General features: G+C 40.9%; 1 protein-coding gene across 5 annotated transcripts in view; it reads left to right on the forward strand.

Annotated features, from left to right (window-relative positions):
• chaf1a (chromatin assembly factor 1, subunit A (p150)) overlaps positions 1-18,919 on the forward strand; it is a 40,791-nt gene that overhangs the window by 20,419 nt on the left and 1,453 nt on the right. For 3 of the 5 annotated variants that reach the window (XM_067968113.1, XM_067968118.1, XM_067968117.1), the window contains 10 exons: positions 170-405; positions 1,656-1,716; positions 2,245-2,325; positions 4,826-5,055; positions 7,175-7,346; positions 8,430-8,510; positions 9,798-9,890; positions 10,459-10,708; positions 13,468-13,997; positions 18,245-18,353. In XM_067968113.1, coding sequence (XP_067824214.1) covers positions 170-405; positions 1,656-1,716; positions 2,245-2,325; positions 4,826-5,055; positions 7,175-7,346; positions 8,430-8,510; positions 9,798-9,890; positions 10,459-10,708; positions 13,468-13,997; positions 18,245-18,353 — 1,843 coding nt within the window. The remainder of the gene's footprint in view (positions 1-169; positions 406-1,655; positions 1,717-2,244; positions 2,326-4,825; positions 5,056-7,174; positions 7,347-8,429; positions 8,511-9,797; positions 9,891-10,458; positions 10,709-13,467; positions 13,998-18,244; positions 18,354-18,919) is intronic. The other 2 variants (XM_067968115.1, XM_067968114.1) reach the window with 2 other exon arrangements.

Raw genomic sequence — 18,919 nt, forward strand, 5'->3', positions numbered from 1 at the left:
AGATCAAACTCTTAAAGGAACAATGTCTTAGTGGTTTTTTCTTTTTGATGGATGTTTTAAGTTGAACTTCGTTCCAGGATCGTAGAAGACTCTACAGCCAACATTCCATTACTAGCTTTTAAACACATTTTTCACATGTTGATGCTTTATGGTTTCCTTTGTGTCATAGGAGCGTGAAGAGAAAAGGCAAAAACTTCAAGTAGAAAAGGAAGAGCGGGAACGTGTAAGAGAGGAGGCCAGACTCGCCAAAGAACGTGCAAAGGAAGAAGCTAAGAGAAAAAGGGACGAAGAAAAAGAGCACAAAGACAAGGAGAGGAAGGAGAAAAAGGAGAAAGAAGAAAAGGAGAAAGCAGAGAGGCTAAGATTAAAGGAGGAAAAACGGAAGGAAAAACAAGATGCATTAGAGTGAGTAGCTACCCTCCCCAACATCTTACTTTTAGGATTTTGATAAGTATAACCACTTGCTAGCGGCGGTAGTTGTAGAATTCTCCATTATTTCAATTCTTGGCTCAGCTCATCGAGAAAGCATTGCTATAAGACAGGTTCGTAAAACTTTGTTCCGTTGCAGTCCAAGGAACACTACTGAAATAGTTTCCCACTTAGCAGTTTGATCTAGTGAAATAAAAACACAAACATATGTTTATAACCTTTTTTCTTAAAAGTATTCCTTTTTAGGACAAATTGTATATTTTTATACCATATGAGCAGTACCCAAGTTTTAGAATCTGAAATAATCTGCAGTGTGATTCTGCAGTCAGACATGCAATGTAGTTTTAAAATTTATCTCCGTAAATGCTGGAAATACTCAGCAGGTCAGGCAGCAGCTGTGGAGAGAGAACTGATGAAAGGTCATTGACTTGAAACAGTAATTCTGTTTCTCTCTCCACAGATGCTGCCTGACCTGAGGTTTCCAGCATTTTCTGTTTTTATTTCAGAATTCCAGTATTTGCAGCATTTTGCTTTTTTTTAAAAAAAAATTCACACCAGTATAGATTTTTACCTGGATTGACTAATATGCTGATTTTGGCACACATTTGAGGTTTACTTTGATAATGGAGCTACGCGAGGATGTCCACATAATGAGAAAGAACTTGCATTTATATAGCACATTGCACCCTTAGGTTATCCTAAAATGATGCACAACTAATGCATATATTTTGAAATATGGTCACTGCCATTATGTAGACAAATGCAGCAGCTAATTTACACGAGGTCCTACAAACAGCAGTTGAATGACTATAATCTGTTTTCAGTGGTGATTCAGAAAGGAATGTTGGCGAGGGAACAATGAGAACTCTCTGCTTCTCCAAGTAGTGCCATTGGATCATTTATGTCCACCTATCCAGGTCGATGATAGCTTGATTTAATGTATCCAAAACTAGTACCTCTGACCACCTCCTCAATGCTGCACTGAAGTGTCAACCTAGATGATGTGGTCAAATTCATAGTGGGGCTTGCACCGACAACCTTCTGTCTCAAGAAGAGAGAGCGCTATCAACTGAGCCAAGCTGATACTAACACCATTATTTATTTTGTAAGGCATGCATTTCTATGTTTTTAATAATGACTGAACATTATTTGCCCTTTTTTGATTTGTCTATCTAGATGCAGAGAAAGATTTATTAAGTATGTAATCTCTTTCGCTTTTATAAAAGGGCCAAATTGGAAGAGAAGAGAAAGAAGGACGAAGAGAAACGGTTGAAAGAAGAAGAAAAAGTAAAGACAAATTATCTCTCCGTTTCAATCTCTTTTGGCCTTCCCTGATACTTCTGCAGTTGTTGATTTTAGCTCGGACGACTTCCTCATCTCCACCTTTTATATCCTTGTCCCCAGCAAAACCTTTACACTCCCATGCTGTTTGTTCCCCTAGTACGGCCCCCATCTTTGTTGCCTCAACTCCAAGGAGCGCACACTTGAGCGTATCTGGCACACAACTGGTTTAGCCATCCAATACCGGATCTGGCTGGACCACATCAAAGTGCCATCGGGTCTCATTCTGCTCTGCCAAAGCTATCCCAGGACCATCCTGAAAAGCATAGATAACCCCTTCACTTTACATATGCTGCAATAATTAATCTACCCATAGATGTGCACTGGAAGGACTTCATAATTGACTTCACATAAATTTGTAGATAGGGCACAAACTTCAGTGTGGTAGCTTGTACTGTGTGTTCTAATGTTCACTCCTGTATGATATGCTATATTGTCCATTATTGAGGTGTATCATGTTAAATATGATTACAGCGTTTGAAGGCAGAAAAAGTGAAGGAGATTTCAGAAATAACTAGATTCTTCCAAAAACCAAAGGCACCACAGGCCCCTAAGGTAAGGATTATTTTCAAAGACTTCGACTATAATTGCATCTTGTCAAACAAATTCTCTCCGGGACAAACCAAGTAAAATCCTGAACAGTATAAGGTACTTCTGCTATTGTAACATCTTTCTTAATGTTGTGGCTGTTACATTTTTAAAAATATGATACAATCATGTGAGCAAAATATTGCTCATGGATCCAGGACTTGAAAGTGAATTTTTCTTTTATTTTTAACTTTGCCCTATCTTTATTTTCCTATCCTGACTGAGTGAGCAGATACTTGGTACACAATGCTATCTACATGCCTTTTTAGTTTTCCTTATTCTATGACATTTCAACTGTGCCCTGTATGACTGTGACACATTATAATAGGAATTAGGAATTGCTTCTGATGAAATATGTTATAATAAACAAGTGAGCTTAAGAGTGCTTCCAGTCTTTTGGTTATATTCTCTAGCTGCAAGAAGATGCACAAGAGCTAGGTTGACTTTGCAATCTAGTTTTTCCTTCCTGTGGGGAAACTTACCATGCCTCTGCTCTCCAATTTTGGAACTCTGATGTCAGAATAAAACTTGGCAAGCCTGAAGCAAGACACGAGTTTACAAGAAAATTTGCGCCACTTGTTCCCTCCCCCCTGCCAAGCCAGGTTCTGAAGCAATACAAAGAGCAATCAAACAGCATTTTAAATATTGGTTCTGGCCACCAGAAAACAAGGGAGACATTGAAGTGCTGGAAGCAGTACAAAGAACCACCATAGGGATGGCCTCTTGTATAAAGGTCTCTTTGAATAATAAACTTAGACTTTTCAACCTTGAAAATAGGTGCTTGAGAGGTGATCATACAGATGTATGCTTGATAATTGAGTAGAAAATGTAAATCTGGAATATTACTTCAACCTAAGTTGGGAGGAAAAGGAGACACAGGTTCAAACTAGTTAATGGTAAATATAAGGCTGATACCAAGAGGTTATTCACACAGTGATCAATACATGAAATGGACTTCCCAATAGAGTAGTAGAGGTGAAAACCCTGGAATCAGTTAAATAGCTCAGTGATGAAATTGGGAGTCTTTCTGAATGGATGTGTCAAATGGCCATCCTCGTCTTTAATTATCTTGTGCAGTGGTTAACACAGTCCATGAATTCCTTTTTAAAATGGAGCTACATTAATATTTGGGAACAAGACTGAAGTTTTTATTTTCTGCATTCACCTGGTTGCTTTTTTTGACTGGCTCTGCACCGTCTTGATTTCGTGGACTTTTCTGCCATCAGGACTGTGCTCCTCTGCCACAACTCTACTGTCACTTAATTCTTCAAATTTGGGTAATCTGCTTTATTACCCCCCCCCCCACCCCACCTGCTGCTGTTACCTGTTTGGTTTCTGGGATGAGCTCCTGTACCCTGCTAGCTCCTAAACCTTATTCTGTTGTTATCTGCTTTCTCCTGAGCCGAATACCACTAGCTTCTGGGGTTGTTGTGACCTCCACTTTGCCGGACGTTATTGCTGCGTGTATTCTGTGCTGGACTGCTGTTCCACTACCTGAGCGACTTTTGTGGGATCATTTTCAGCTGCTGCACTGGGCAGGCCCTGATCTGCTGATGCTGCTGCTGTCTCCCATCCTGCTTTGAATGATCTCCGCCCTGCTACTACACACTTGCTTCCTGTGGCCATAGACTCTACTACACTCCACCGTTTAAAAAAAAAAAAAAAATGTTCCATTGCCCTTTGCTGGACTGGGTTGGAAAAGCTCGTCGGACTTCTGCTGCTGGCCAGATATGTGTTTTTTGCTGCAGCTATTCCTCAGACCATCACCCTCTGCTGCTTCCCCAGTCTTGCTTTTGACCCCTGAGTTTTAACCCCCTGCTCCAAGCTGCTTTGTTGGACCACCAGATCCACATCTCTGCTGGATCCTTGTCAAACTCCACAGGCTTTTGGTCGATTCACCACGCTTCCTTGGCTCTCTGAATCCACTGGACAACCTCCACCAGCACCACAGCTGCTCCTCCAAGAGCTCCTGAGTCTACTTCCTCACTTCTTCTGACACTGGATATTGGTTGGCAGCTGCTCCAAGTTCACCCAACTTTGTCTGCAAGTGGACTTCATCCCACCCACAGCCTTCTAGCCTTCAGACTTTTAACTTTTTGAACTGTTTTTCATATTGTATCTTCCCTGCCTGACTTCTACGTGTTTTGCCGAATCTGTACGCTGTGTGTAGCCCAGAATCCTATCTCTGTGCTTATTTTGGGGCCATTCCAGACCTGAGTCCATTACTTGTTTCCTTTTTGCACGGGCCTTTTATCTTCTCTCCCTTTCCATTGATTTAGATTTTCACTAATTTTTAAACATTTTTTGCTGCATTTGGCAAGCAGCCACATTTTACTTAACACATTTATTGTGAAAAGTGCACCGTAAATGAAAACTCCCAACAAAAATAGCACATAGCTGAGGCTATTGCCAGTGTATATGTACAGCCCATACTACATCTCTAACCAAACATCCATCTGTCCCTCAGACTCTAGCTGGATCATGTGGGAAGTTTGCTCCTTTTGAAATCAAAGAACACATGGCCCTTGCTCCAACAAGCCGGATATGCTTAGATCAAGAAGTTCTTGAGCAGTTAGATCAGTTGCTGGAACATCAGAGTTTTAACTCTAATTACTTGAAAGAACTGCACAACCAGCAGCCCAGAACATCGGGCCCTACAAGTCCCAGAATAAGCATCACTGAAAGCAGTTCATGCAGGTAAAGATAAAACTTGATATTTTTCAAAATTTCTATTGATTTTCCTTATCATTTGGTGGGGAGGAGGATAAAGACAATATCCAAGTGGAGATAAATGACTTAATAGCACTGTAACAGTCTTCCCTCCCTCCCCTACCTACCTTCCATCCCCCCCCATCCTTTTTTAATGGCCTTATCCATTTGACGTGTAGTTTTTAATGTCTTATGAACCTGAACTCTCCAATCTCTCTTCTTCCTAATCACCCAATGTTCCCCTATTCAAGGTCTAATTTTTTTTGCCAAAATGTGCCACATAGGAACAAGAGTAGACCATTCAGTCCCTCGAATCTGTTCTGCCATTCATTTAGATCATAGCTGATCTTTACTTCAACTCCATTTACCCACATTTGCTCCATATCTCTTAATACCCTTACCCAACAAAAATTTATTGATCACGGTCTTAAATTTCAATTAACCCAACATCCACAGCCTTTTGGGGGGTGAGTTCCAGATTTGCATTACACAATGGGGGAGAAAATGCTTCCTCATTTCACTCCTAAATGGTCTAGCACTAATTTTAAGCTTATGCCCACTTGTTCTGAATTCCCCCAGCAGAGGAAATAGTTTGTCTGTATCTACCCCCTATCTAATCCCTTTATCACTTCAAACCTCAATTGGATCACCCCTCAATGCTTTCTGACATTGAATTCTGTCTGCCACTTTTTGTTCATTCCATCATCTTATCAATATCTCTGCAACTTCCTTTGGTCCTCAGAGTTATTTACTATGCCTCCTATTTTAGTATTGTCTGCATATTTGGACACCACTTCCATAAGCTCTATCTCCTTGTGCACTGTAAACAGAAGTCTCCGTACAGAACCCTCCATGTTTCCACTCTTCTAATGACTTTTGAATCCAATTTGCTACCATTCCCCAAATTCCATACCCTTTAACCTTCTCCAGTAGTCTCCTTTGTGATACCTTGTCAGAGGCTTTCTGAAAGTTCATGTACATACACTGCATTTCCTCCATCCAACATATCTGTCACCTCCTCAGAGTTGTATGGGTGTCTTGCCCTAAAATACACTCTGGACCTTAATTTTGTTTTCTGACATTTCTGCCAATGTTGCCCAATAACAGTTCCCTGTAAGAGTGACTAGGATAACTTTTTTTTAATAGATGGGAAGCTGGATGATATTCTACCAATTGTTAACCGTGGGAGACAAAAACATTTTCCCCCATAAATATAGGAATTGGTTTGTTACAGATCCTTCACGATGCTATTTGTTCCATACATGATTTTGAAGTGGAGGTAACTGTTGGGAACTGTTTACATTCACAATCGCATTGTCCTTCGTTTTTACGTTCTGGGTGAAAAGTGGGAGTCAGCAGTGTCTGTGCGCAAACCTGTGCGTTTTGTGAAATTGGTCTCTGCTTTGAAAATTGATAGTATTGAGGAATCAGCTTGTATAAATTGTATTGTGCATATTGGAAATAGTTCCTGATTTGGGGTGGGGGGGGGATGTTGGCTGTAGTGTACTGTTTTGACAGGTGAGGTTAAACAGTTGCTGGTATAGTTGTGCATGCGCAGGGCTCTTTGGCGCAGTGAATAACTGTACAAACGTTGAACCGCCTGGTCTCCTTGCATGTGATTGAGTAGAATAGGCCTATACTCTCTGGAATTTAGAAGAATGAGAGATGATCTCATTGAAACATATAAGATCATGAGGGGGCTTGACAGGGTCGAGGCTGAGAGGTTGTTTCCCCTGGCTGTCGAGTCTAGAACTAGGGGGCATAGTCTCAGGATAAGGGTCGGCCATTTAAGACTGAGATGAGGAGGAATTTCTTCACTGAGGGTTGTGAATCTTTGGAATTCTCTACCCCAGAGGGCTGTGGGTGCTGAGTCATTGAATATATTCAAGGCTGAGAGAGATTTTTGGGCTCAAGGGAAATCGAGGGATATGGGGATCGGGCAGGAAAGTGGAGTTGAGGCCAAAGATCAGCCATGATCCTATTGAATGACGGAGCAGGCTGGAGAGGCTATATGGCCTACTCCTGCTCCTATTTCTTATATTATGTGATCTACATTCGCTTTGGAATTAATGCTAATTTTTTTACTTTTGTGGGGTTTTTTTTCCAGCAGTGATGTGATTGTGATAGACACTAATGCAAGTAATGGAGCCGTTGAAAGGAAGAAGTTTTGCAGGATGAAGCTGTTGCAGTTTCGTGAAAATCATCGTCCTGCCTACTGGGGGACCTGGCAGAAGAAGAGTATGAAGGTGAACCCCCGGAACCCTTTAGCTAAAGATGAGGTAAGGATGTTGGGGCAGAGGAACTGACTTAACATAAATCAGGGATTTCTTCTGAAATCTTAAACCTTTTCAGTGTAAAATTTAATGCCATGTCCTATTAGAAATTGAGTCTTGAGGTTCATTAAATGGATAATTGTCCTGGGAATAGGCTAAAGATTGTAGCAATGGCGATTGAGGTGTCCTATGAGCCCATGATTGGTTCCAGCCCTACTTCCCAGATGAAGATGTACAACAACATTTACTGGCAAAGTGGCTTGGGGTATTGGTAATAGACTGTCATGCTGTTCTACAGGGTTAATAAGGGAGGCAGCTTTTTATCCTTGGAACCAAAAAATCAGAGCATGTCAAATTAGACCATTTCTGTGCGTCTCCTTGTGGCAGGTTTAAGAGCCACGTTAACAGTGTCTCACCCGGTTCCGCTCTTCAATCAGTTGTGGTGCTTGGGGACCTAAGAGATGGATAACTAAAAATAGGAGGAAAGGCTCACTGGGTAAATGCGCCACTTGGTTTCCCAGCCAGTAACATGGTTTCCTGGGCTCCTACAAGTAGGCCATTTCTCTTTGCTTCCTGGAGTGCATCCCTTTAAGTGGCCTAGCAAAGGTGGAGATCAGAGTTGAGTGTCTGCATGCTATTAATAAAATTTATTGTTTTATGAAAGCAAACAAATTGAAGTTTGAGTATTTTGTTGATATGGAATGGGGGAGTACTCTGAGCAACAAGATCTTCCCCTAATAATGGCAAAATTACTGGAGAATTTGATATATGATGGAATAATTTAATATTTTATAAGGCCTGTTCCTGTATATTGAAACTTTTTAGTAAAAAAATGAAATGTGCTAATGTCCTGATAGCTGTTGCTCGGTTACACTGTGCTCACCTCTGTTTACACTACACTAAATGTAGTGAAAATAATGTGTTTGCTCCTCGACATCGTACTTAATGGTTGTGTTGAAGATTATGGGGAGCTGATTGTTCTCATAATTGTAAATAGTAAATATTTGCTGGTAATTCCAAAATTGGAGCTGAATTTTTTTCACCCTCCCCTTTACTAACCTAATGTTTAAATTCTAATTGTTCCTACAGCAGTTGTTGGACTATGAAGTGGACAGTGATGATGAGTGGGAGGAAGAAGAACCTGGAGAATCTCTGTCCCATAGTGAAGGAGTTAGTACAGACTTTTTATTCTCATTAAAATGAAACATTTCACTGGGGAATGTCTAATAAAACAATTTTTATAGATGTGGTAAAACGTACATTTTGTTTCATTTGATTTAATGGGAGAACCTACAATATAAAAATCACTTTGATTGTACACTTTCAATATTACACTCTAGCTTTCGCAGTTGATACAAGTACTATACAGAAATGTGCAGGGCCAGAGAAACCACTGCAGTGCATTGGGCCAGTCTCCCAAGTTTAAAAACGCCATGTACTATTTTACACCCCTTCCTTTCTAACTCCATATTTCCATATGGTGGTATGCAGCGATGTGTCCTATTCTCACCAGTCTAATGTGATTGACTGGAAGGAAAAGTCTTTACAAAACAATAGCGACTACACTTTTTTAAAAAAATGTAATTCTTCTGCTGTGATGTTTTTGGATGTCCTCAGGATACGAAAGATACTATATAAATTACATTGTTTCTTGCTCTTTCCCCCTCCCGTTAAGCAAAATGATACAAATTGGGGGAGCACTGTTATTCCTGTTTATCAAATAGAAACTGAATCTCTACAGACCACTATATATACAGGAATCAAATTTGAATGGTCACTGAAAAACATCTTTCTGTTAAGTTATACAGCAATTTCACTTGCACTGAGGAGGATGGGACACTCTGTATATCAGTGAAAACTTTTCTGCAATTAACTGGATTGAAGAGTAGTTATGGAAGTTAGAGGCAGAGGTCCAGCAGGGGGTCATTGCAATAAACTAACTGGAGAGATCTTTACAAGTGTTTGACCCATGAAATAATAATATTTCACATCTGTTACCATTTAGTATATTTATATCTTGCATTTTGTCACTTGTATGTTCCACAAATGTTGATTTTTTTAAAAAAAAGAATTACCAGTTGAAGATTTCACCAGTTTTATTAGAATAATCTACAATGACAAAAAGATTTCTTTTTAAACTACAACTACTGGAAATTGTGCAATGGAGTTGATTTTAACCCATTTTTTTTCAGATGATGACAACTCTGCATTTTCACTATTTTCTGTTGCCTACAATGGGAACGTTTGATGGAATGCACAACTTCAGCATGATTGTGTACAGCATTACATAACAAATTCCATTAATGTGATTCTTTATTTTGAGTCTTGCATGCTACAAAGACAAAGATGATATATAGAAATGTCATTCCTGATCTAGGGCACTAGAATAAACCAATTACAGTGAAAACCAAATTTTACATACCGTTGCATTTTTAATTTTTACTCCTTCCTGTTTAGGATGATGATGATGAGGCAGATGATGAAGATGACGATGATGGATTTTTCGTCCCTCATGGCTATCTGTCTGAAGGAGAAGGTGCAACTGATGAGGTATGGGGTTGCAGTTGAGGCATCAGGACTTGTGGTTAATCAATCACCAAGCTATAGTAACAAAACCTCCTTGGCTACCTGATTTGCTCATGAGCAAAGGAACTATCTTATGCAATACTAAGCCACGCAGATCAGAAAGCCGGCTCGATTCCTAGTCTGTGCTAAGTTCGCTGATCTAAGTTAGACCAGTAGCTGGATTTAATGCATCTCGGTTAGGGAAGGGAAAACTCAACCAGGGTTCCCACCCTTGACTTGCAGCAGGGATTAATGATCAATGGATAACAAAGGGAGTGTGGTGGATGCTGGGTGAGGAAATGATTGGGCATGGCTGTGTTACCCTTGTGAGGACCCCCGACCCTGGAAGAATCATTTTTTAGGTGGAAAAATTGGAGTGCTTCAAGTTAAATTTCTGCCTGGCAACTCTCGTGTCCAGGCTGAGATCAGGGAAAATAACTTTTTTGTCCAAAAAACCCCTGAATAAATTAGCGTCTCAATGGTCAGTTCCATTTTAAACGCTGACTGTTATGAAAGATGTTGCTATTCTGAGTTCAATTTTTGCTTTGTTCAGGGCGAAAACCCTGAAAAGCAGAAAATCCGTCAGAGGATGAAGGCCAAAGAGTGGGATGAGCTGATGAAAGAGAAGAAATTCCAGGTGTTGCAGCCCACCTTGATTGGATGTTTTTGGGAGAACAGCAGTGATGTGATGCACAGCTCGGCCATGAAGATACTTCAGCAGTTTTCAGTCCATCTGTTCGAAAACCAGATGGAAGATGAGCAGCTACATGAAATGCATAATGGAAAATTAAAAGAAGAACAAAGTAAGGAAACTTTATACAGTGTTTTAAGGCCATCCATAATTTGGAGGACAAGGGGAATATTTAACCATTTTTTTTTCAGTTGAAACTGTATGTGACAATTCTTAGACCAATTCTTATTCCTAAGTGCTATTACAAGATTTTCTTACACAAATGAGATGCTAATATAAGATTAATTGGCATGCATACTACAATCTATAGGAGAAAATGAAGATGGTCTGAAATGCACATTACCTTCCTCAAGAATGGCCTGTTCCTACAGTAGATCAGAGTGTTGCCATGGTAGCTTTTCCATGGTGTGTAGTTTTAAATATTTTCTGGGGACTTTTGGAAATTGGAGGCCGTATAAATATAAAATGAGTGCCAACATGTCCAGGACCACTAATGACCCGTTCTAACATCAAAGCATTGCACCATTTCCATACAGCAGTGCTGAAAGCCTGAGGTCTGATGTAAATGCAAGATTCCAAGTTTGCAGTGGCCTAGGTCCACTTTTCAGTGTTGCAAATAAATTCCAAATTAGTGGATGGTTGACTGGCTAATTGACATTTATTGCGATAATGTACACCTTAGTCCATTTTTAATCTTTAAATTTTTATTTAAAGAATGAATATAGGCTAAAATGTCATGTTTCTACTGTTTTTTTAAAGGAGGGAAATCATGAAAGCCAAATTTGATTAGGAAAACTAGGTTGGCTGGCAATTACATAACTGAAGAGTACAGAGCACAGCTGACTGAAAAGAAGTGTTCTAGGCAAAATAGTTATTGGGAGAGCTCCCGTTGGGTTCATGTTTCACCTTGAGTGGTCCTGAGCCATACAGACCAAGAAGATCCCCTCCCCCAATCTGCAGATTTAGCTGACCTCAGCTGAGGAGTGCTGAACTTAACCTCTGTGTCCCTGAGCTACGAAGGAATAAAGCTGTCAGAATTTCTTCCCTGACATCTATTTTGAGGATGGGGAAGAAAAACTGAACCTTGTTGGAAACTGTGTGTATGTAGGCTTCAGGTTAAGAGTTGGTTGTAATGCCCTCCACAGCTGAATAGTCTGATGACATTTACTGGGCTTCCCAATGAAGAATGGCTGCTTGGCCAAGGTACCAAAAGGCTCCTTATTTCTGTGGAATCTTCATTAGCAAGAGGCAACCCCTTCAGAAATGCAGGGGAAGGATCTGTTTATTGAAAGAGAGAACTTGGATTTATCATAGTGTGATACAGCACAGAAGGAGGCCATTCAGCCCATTATACCTGTGCCAGTTCTCTGAAAGAGCTATCCACTTAGTCCGACTACCCCGCTCTTTCCCCATGGCCCTGAATTTTTTTTCCCTTCAAGTAGTTATCCAGTTCCATTTTGAAAGTCACTATTGAATCTGCTTCAGCCACCCTTTCAAGCAGTGCATTCCAGATTATCATAACTCGCTGTGTTTTTTTAAAAAAAAAATGTTTCCTCATGTCACCTCTAGTTCTTTTGCCAATCATCTTAAATCTGTATCCTCTGGTTACCAACCCTTCTGCCACTGGAAACAATTTCTCCTTATATACTCAATCAAAACTCTTCTTGATTTTTGAACACCTCTATCAAACCTCTGCTCTAAGGAGAACAATCCCAGCTTCTCCAGTCTCTCCACATAACTGAAGTTCCTCGTCCCTGGTACCCATTCTAGTAAATCTCTTCTGCACCCTCTCTAAGGCTTTGACTTCCTTCCTAAAGTGTGGTGCCCAGAATTGATCACAATACACCAGCTGAGGCTTAACCAGTGTCACATACACATCAACTACATTACCCTCAACAACCCTCTCCATTACTTCAACAAAGAACTCAATCAAGTTAGTTAACACAATTTTCCTTTAACAAATCCATGCTGACTTTCATTTATTAGCCTATACTTTTCCAAGTGCCAATTAGTTTTGTCCCGGATTATTATCTGTAAAAGTTTCCCCACCACTGACATTAGACTGACTGGCCTGTAATTGCTGGGTTTATTCCTCTCCCCTTTTTTGAACAAGGGTGTAACATTTACAATCCACCAGTCCTCTGGCACCGCCCCTATAATCTAAGGAGGATTGGAAAATTGTGGCCAGAGCCTTCGCAATTTCCATACTTACTTCCCTCCGTAACTGAGGATGCGTCTGTATTTAGCAACTTTGATCTCAGGACATGCCAAAGTGATTAACAGCCAATTAATTCATTTTAAGTGTAATAACTGTTTTGTAGGCAAACGAGGCAAGGTCCCACAGACTGCAATGAGATAAATGACCAATTGATCTATTTTTGGTGGTGTTGAGGGATAAATGTTGGCCAAGATACCAGGAGAAACTCCCCTGCTCTTCAAATAGGATCTTTTACATGCAGCTAAACAGGCAGATGAGCCCTTGACTTAATTACTTATCCATAAGACAGAGCATCTCCAGCAATGCACCACTCCCTCTAGTCCACTGAAGTATCAAGCTTAAGTTTTCTGCTCATTTAGCTGAAGTAGGGTTTGATTTGGGCAAGAATGCTACCATTTGAGCCAAGCTGACATTTACTGGGGCTCAGTTCCCAACTTTGGAGTGTTTGCTTTACACCGATTATTCAAACTTTTACTCACTGAGAAAGTACTTCAATGTACTCGCATTGTTGCAGCATTGACTTGTGATATGTTTAGACCACGTGATCCTTAGTGTCCTGTCTTGCAAGTCACAGTAAGGGATTCAGTTTTTTTTGTGCATGTGTAATATGAAATGCTCCTTCAGGTACTAAGTGTGTGTTTTCTCCTCTTCAGTATTAATAAACCTGCTTCCACTTCTTCATGGAAATGTGAATGGAAGAAAAGCCATAATCAATGAATTTCAGGAGTGGTACAGACACAAACCGTCTGCAGACATGTTGGCGTTGCCGCCTTCTTCTGATTCTACGAGTCCCCTAGGCTCAGATGCCTTTAGACCCGAGACTCCCACTGTTGATGAAGACTTGATCATTCCGTCCAAGGCAAAATTACAACGGCTTATTTCAGAAAATGGAGTATATGAGAAAAGAATGTCTTTCAGACTGAGGTGCTGGTACGTACATGAAGAGGTGCTGAAAAAGTTTAGGATGGAGAACCTTCCCGTTCCAGGACAGTGGAATTACCTCACACAAGTCCAATCTACAGCCAAGGAGGAGAGCATCATTGCAGCAGGAAGTGGACAGACTATTCCCAATTTGGGGAGGAACACAGGGCAATGCGTGACTGGTTCAGGCAAGAGGAAGTCAGCTGGAAGTATGTCGATCAAAAAGTTCATGCATAAGTTTGTAGATGCTGAAGCCGATCAGGTAAGATCTTGTCCTCTAAGTGAATTATATTGAAGTTGCCCTTTAAATGTTGATCCCTTGCAAGCTTTTTGTTCTAAGTAACTTCTTCCTCCACTGCTACCACTTCATGGAGAAGAATGTACAACAGTTTGCATTTCTATATTGTTCCTCAAGAAAGCATTACAAAGTACTACACACTGAGAAAACAGTGGACGCTGATAGCAAGGGAAAATGGGGAGAATAACAGTAGGAGATCTGTCACAGTTGAAGATTAGTGTTTGAGGTTTCTGAAGCTGAGACACAAGTGACAAGATAGTAACTGAACAAGCACCTGCTAACCTTGAAGTGGGAGGATAAGAGCAAGCCCAATGTTTGGTGGAAGAATAGAGAGGGTGGTTGTGTGGGGAGGGGTGGGGCTTTAAGGTAGGAAGATCACAATGGTGAGATGGGTGAGGCCACAGAGGGACTTGAAAACTAAGAATTTTAAAGTCAATGCATGGGGAGCTGATGGAGCTTGGGAGAATGGGGATGATGGGAGACTGATTTAGGGTGAGAATGTAGGTTAGTATTTTCAGGTTGAATTTTGAGGAGGGTTATGGCTGGGAGCCAGATAGTGAAATGTTATTGAAGCTGAACCTCAAGCTGCTGAATGCATGAACTAGGATTTCAGCAAGAGAAGCAGGAGTGGAAGAGAACTGTCTTGTAATGGGTGTTTGGGTTGAAGCCTAGCTCAAGGTTGAGCAATATGTCTCCTGAGGTGGTAGTCAGGGAGATCGATGAGTCTAAGTCTGAGGTATGTAGATGCTGATGGGAGCTTTGATTTTACTGACCTGAAACCAGAGGAAATTTTTGTCAGTTGGAAAATTTTGCAACAGTTTCTAGATCAATAGAAGAAGCAGAAAGGTAGAGCTAGGTGTGGTGAACATAAAAGTAGAAGTTGATCCTATGTTTCTGAAGTTGTCTGTGGGTAGCATGTTATGGTGATGTGAGGACAAATGGGGCACACTGGAAGTGACTGTGGGCAAAGGAAGAGAAGCCATTGGAGGCATTCTGGTGCATACAAACTTAGGTATGAACGGAACCAAGAGCGAGCAATGCCACAGATGTGAACTGTGGAGGAAAGACATTGGAATTTGGAATGGCCAACGGTCCAGGAAAGAGCGAAGAGGATGAGATGGTCACTGTCATACAAGATATGTGATTTTGATGCAGTATTAGTGTTGGAAGAGGAGCAGAAACTAGATTGGAGGGTCTCCAATAAGGAGGTGGGAGAATAGATGTATGGCAACTTGAGAGAGAGAAAAGTAAAATTAGAAATTGGGTGCTAGTTGGTCAGTATGGAGTAAAGTAATAACCTTGGAAGTGAAGCCATGCCAGAGGATAGAGAGGTTGATGTCAACATTTGGCTGAGGAAGTGAAGTTGGGCAGTCAGGTGCTGAAATGGGACAGGATCAAAGGAACAGGTGGTAGACTTCATGGATGAGATGAGTATGTTGAGGGCTGATAGAGAAACTGCAGAGAGCAGAATGGCTTAGGACTTAGTTGGGAGAGGGAAAGTTGAGACTGTCACAGGAGGCAGTGTCACTGTGGATGACCTTGATTTTTGACACAATTCCCTGAGAATACTTGCCAAAACCTGTTGCCACCTAATTTATAAGTTGCATGGAGACCTTCAGTTGGGTTTCCTTCCCTGACACACTGCGCCATGAGAAATGGAAGCTGTGACGTTGGACTAGCCTGGGAGCTAATCCAGACCCCCTAAGAAGGTGTGGTGCCAGCTGGGTACCCAGTTTGTCGAGTGGTACCATGGCTTCCCAGGGTGTTGAGGCTTTGGATTGGTGTTCAGGCCAGTCCAGAGTCATGGAGCAACACAGTAAGGCTCCTCATTTGTGACTTCATGGTGTAGTCTAGCAGGGAGGGCCCACCTAGAGAGTCTACTGAGGTTTAAAGTTGGTTTTTTTTTGAGTGCCAAAATCAACTTTAGATTTTTCTCTAAAATGAAGGAATACTCCTGGATGTTGCTTACCTTTTGAAGGGAAAAAGAGGAAGTATTACATTAACTACATTTGTGAATTTTGCACTGATCAAGGTGGGTGACATTTTTGTTGTGGAATGGAACACTCTTCATTTCTGATGTTTCCCATGACATGCAGAATGATTCCAAACAGGATAAGGCGGCTTCTCTGTCTCAAATGTTCCTCAGCCCCAACTTCAGATTGGCACCTGGGTGACATTATCCAAGTTCCCACACTGGCCATCCTTCTTTTTCTGAGAGATTGTTGATTCAGAGCAGCTTTGTAATTTGGATCTGTGCCCACCAAGTTGCATTAAGACTGTCCAAATTTTCCACTTCCATCCCATAGATGTCTCAATGGCAGCTGGTGTAAACTGTCTTTAGAATGCAGCTGCATCTGCTAGGGTTTGTAGCAAAGAGCCTGCAGTAAAAACTTGCAGTATCTTGACATTAAGATGGAAAGTTTGCTAGATTCAATTTAAGAGCTGGCTTCTGTTTTCATTCCAGTCTATCATCACTAGCCCATTGATCTGTCTCAGAATCTGAACAAACGACTTAAAAGAAAAACAATGGAAAACTATTACTACTGAGTGCAAGATCAGTTTAAATTCTTGTTTATTTACGAAAGTTTCCATTTGAGGCTTAGAGAATAAATGGACTGCTATTGTAGATGGCTGTTTAAAAACACTTAATTATTGTTGTACCAAGTTATGTTACATAGTGGGTTGTGCGATTATTAAATCATGATCTAAACTTGCGTTGCCGTCCTATCAGGCCATTCCCCAATTTTGAAACTCACTCCCCACCCTATCTGGTAGCTGAGTGGTTTTGCCATTATTTTGTGCCAGTTGATAGTTGAAGCAAAGAAAAGCTGCTTATATTCCTGAGCTGTTTTATCTGGAGGGATGGTGGTTTTTTTTTGCTCCATTGTCGATGAAGCTCCATAGAGACATGCAACAGGGGAAACTGCATCATTCCTTGCAGAGGGTTGGGGTTTAGAAACTGGAGGACTTGGGCTAGACACCAGCTGCCACCAAGGCACCTATGGGATGAAAGTGAAGTTTTTTCTGCCTCTTTCACCCTACTAGTATGGAGTAGCCTTAATGTATAGAAGGCACAAATCCAGAGATATCAAACCACTTGTGATCCTGTACTTTTGAAATCTAGTTTTTCTTGTTTTTAAGTGTACATTGTATTCAGTGAAAAGAGAAGGTGAGGTTTACAAAGTGCTGCTTTTATTAATCTCTCGCACCAGTCACATCAATGTAGATTATATATTTTTTTTAAAAAGACAACTATCCATGCTGGACATGTACAGCAGCTCAATAAGCATCTTTTTCAGATGTTGATCAACTTGCTGTGTTTCTAGCATTCTTTGTTTCCATTTGTCATCTTGGATGTGTTGTTAAATTGTCACCACGCAGTGTGTGGGTTCTGAGTGTTTGACGGAGTCCTGGTAAGTTCCAGAAGCTCTGGCATTTTTCAGGCCAAACTTTTTAAATTTAGTTGATTTCCCTCCTAGCAGCCAAGGGTTTCAAGTATTCACAGCAGTGAAGAGTCCACCAATATTCCACTGAAATTCATGTTGATCCTTATTTCCCACCTTGAGGTATCTGAGATGGAAAACTAATACATTAACAATGTGTCTGAAAGCACGAGTGTGTTGGTGGAACAGGCATGAAGAGTTGTGGGCCAGTTACCTGGGCAAAAGCATGATCTAGCTTCATAAGTGGCACTTTCACAAGGGAATAATCTATGGATGACCAGTGTCCATAGATAAACTTCACCGAGGTGTATAAGGCAGATGGCACTATTCTGTTCTTAAACACCAGCTCCTACGACTCTGCCACTTGAAGTACTTTCCCCATTCCAAGTTTCCATGGTGATGTTCCATGAACGGGATGGGGTGATTAATGCTTGTAACATGTCTAACTGTTCTTAAAATGTTAACCATTTGCCTCTGGGCAAGGCTTTCCACAAAGTGTCTAAAATTTACACCTGTTGTATCAACAAGTGTTTGCCAATGGTTTGCGTTAGCAGGATAAAGTGATGTTGCATGTTGGTGCCCCTGCTTAATTTTCTTTCCTCCTTGCCATGATCTGGTTACTGGAGCTAATTTTAAGGCTTGCATTGTGGCCACAATAGCTATCCTTGGGTTCCTGTGAAGTGTCGCTGTTGCCAAGTGTTAAGCATCCAGTGGAAATAGTATTTTGAAAGGAACAGATTAACCTTGTGATGCACTTCTGGTTTCTAGGCAGAAGCTATGGAGACAGATGGCTTTCAGGCTGATACAGAAGAGGATGATGATGCAGATTGTGTAATTGTTGAAGTACAGATGAACAAGACTGTTCCAAATAAAAAAGGTACACATCCTACTTTTACCTTTTTGCATATACGAGTTTCCTCAATGTGCCAATAAATTGCTGCATTAACCATATGGGGCAACATTTCAAGAGATCTGTGCCTTTTGAGTTTTGCAAAATAGACTTGCATGCATGTGTGATTTTCATTCTTGTGTCCCCTTGCCATGTGTCCATGTCTTACCTCCTATCTATAAGCAGTGTCTCGCACGCTTGCTCCCACTGGGAATGATTCTTTAAAGAATTTCCTTTCTTGCAATTGATTTACCTGCTTTTTGTATTTGTAGCCATTCTTTTTTATTGATCGTCCACCCTTGTTTCCTGCCAAGTCCCAGTATTGACTCTCTTTTCTCTAAGAGTATAGTACCTAATTTTCCAATTAGGTCAAAGTTGGTCTTTAGCACTGGGCTTCATACATCTGTAGATGGTCTTATTGACCGTCCTGGTTACAGATTGCTACGGTCAGTGCCTTGGCTGCTTTTCTACCTGATATTTTGCGTGTGAAGACTGAAGGTTTCTAAAAGGGCTCATTATAATGATTCGAATGCTGTGAGGTGGGTGATCTGAGA

The sequence above is a fragment of the Heptranchias perlo genome, chromosome 29 (genome assembly GCF_035084215.1).
Source record: "Heptranchias perlo isolate sHepPer1 chromosome 29, sHepPer1.hap1, whole genome shotgun sequence".
NCBI lineage: Eukaryota > Metazoa > Chordata > Chondrichthyes > Hexanchiformes > Hexanchidae > Heptranchias > Heptranchias perlo.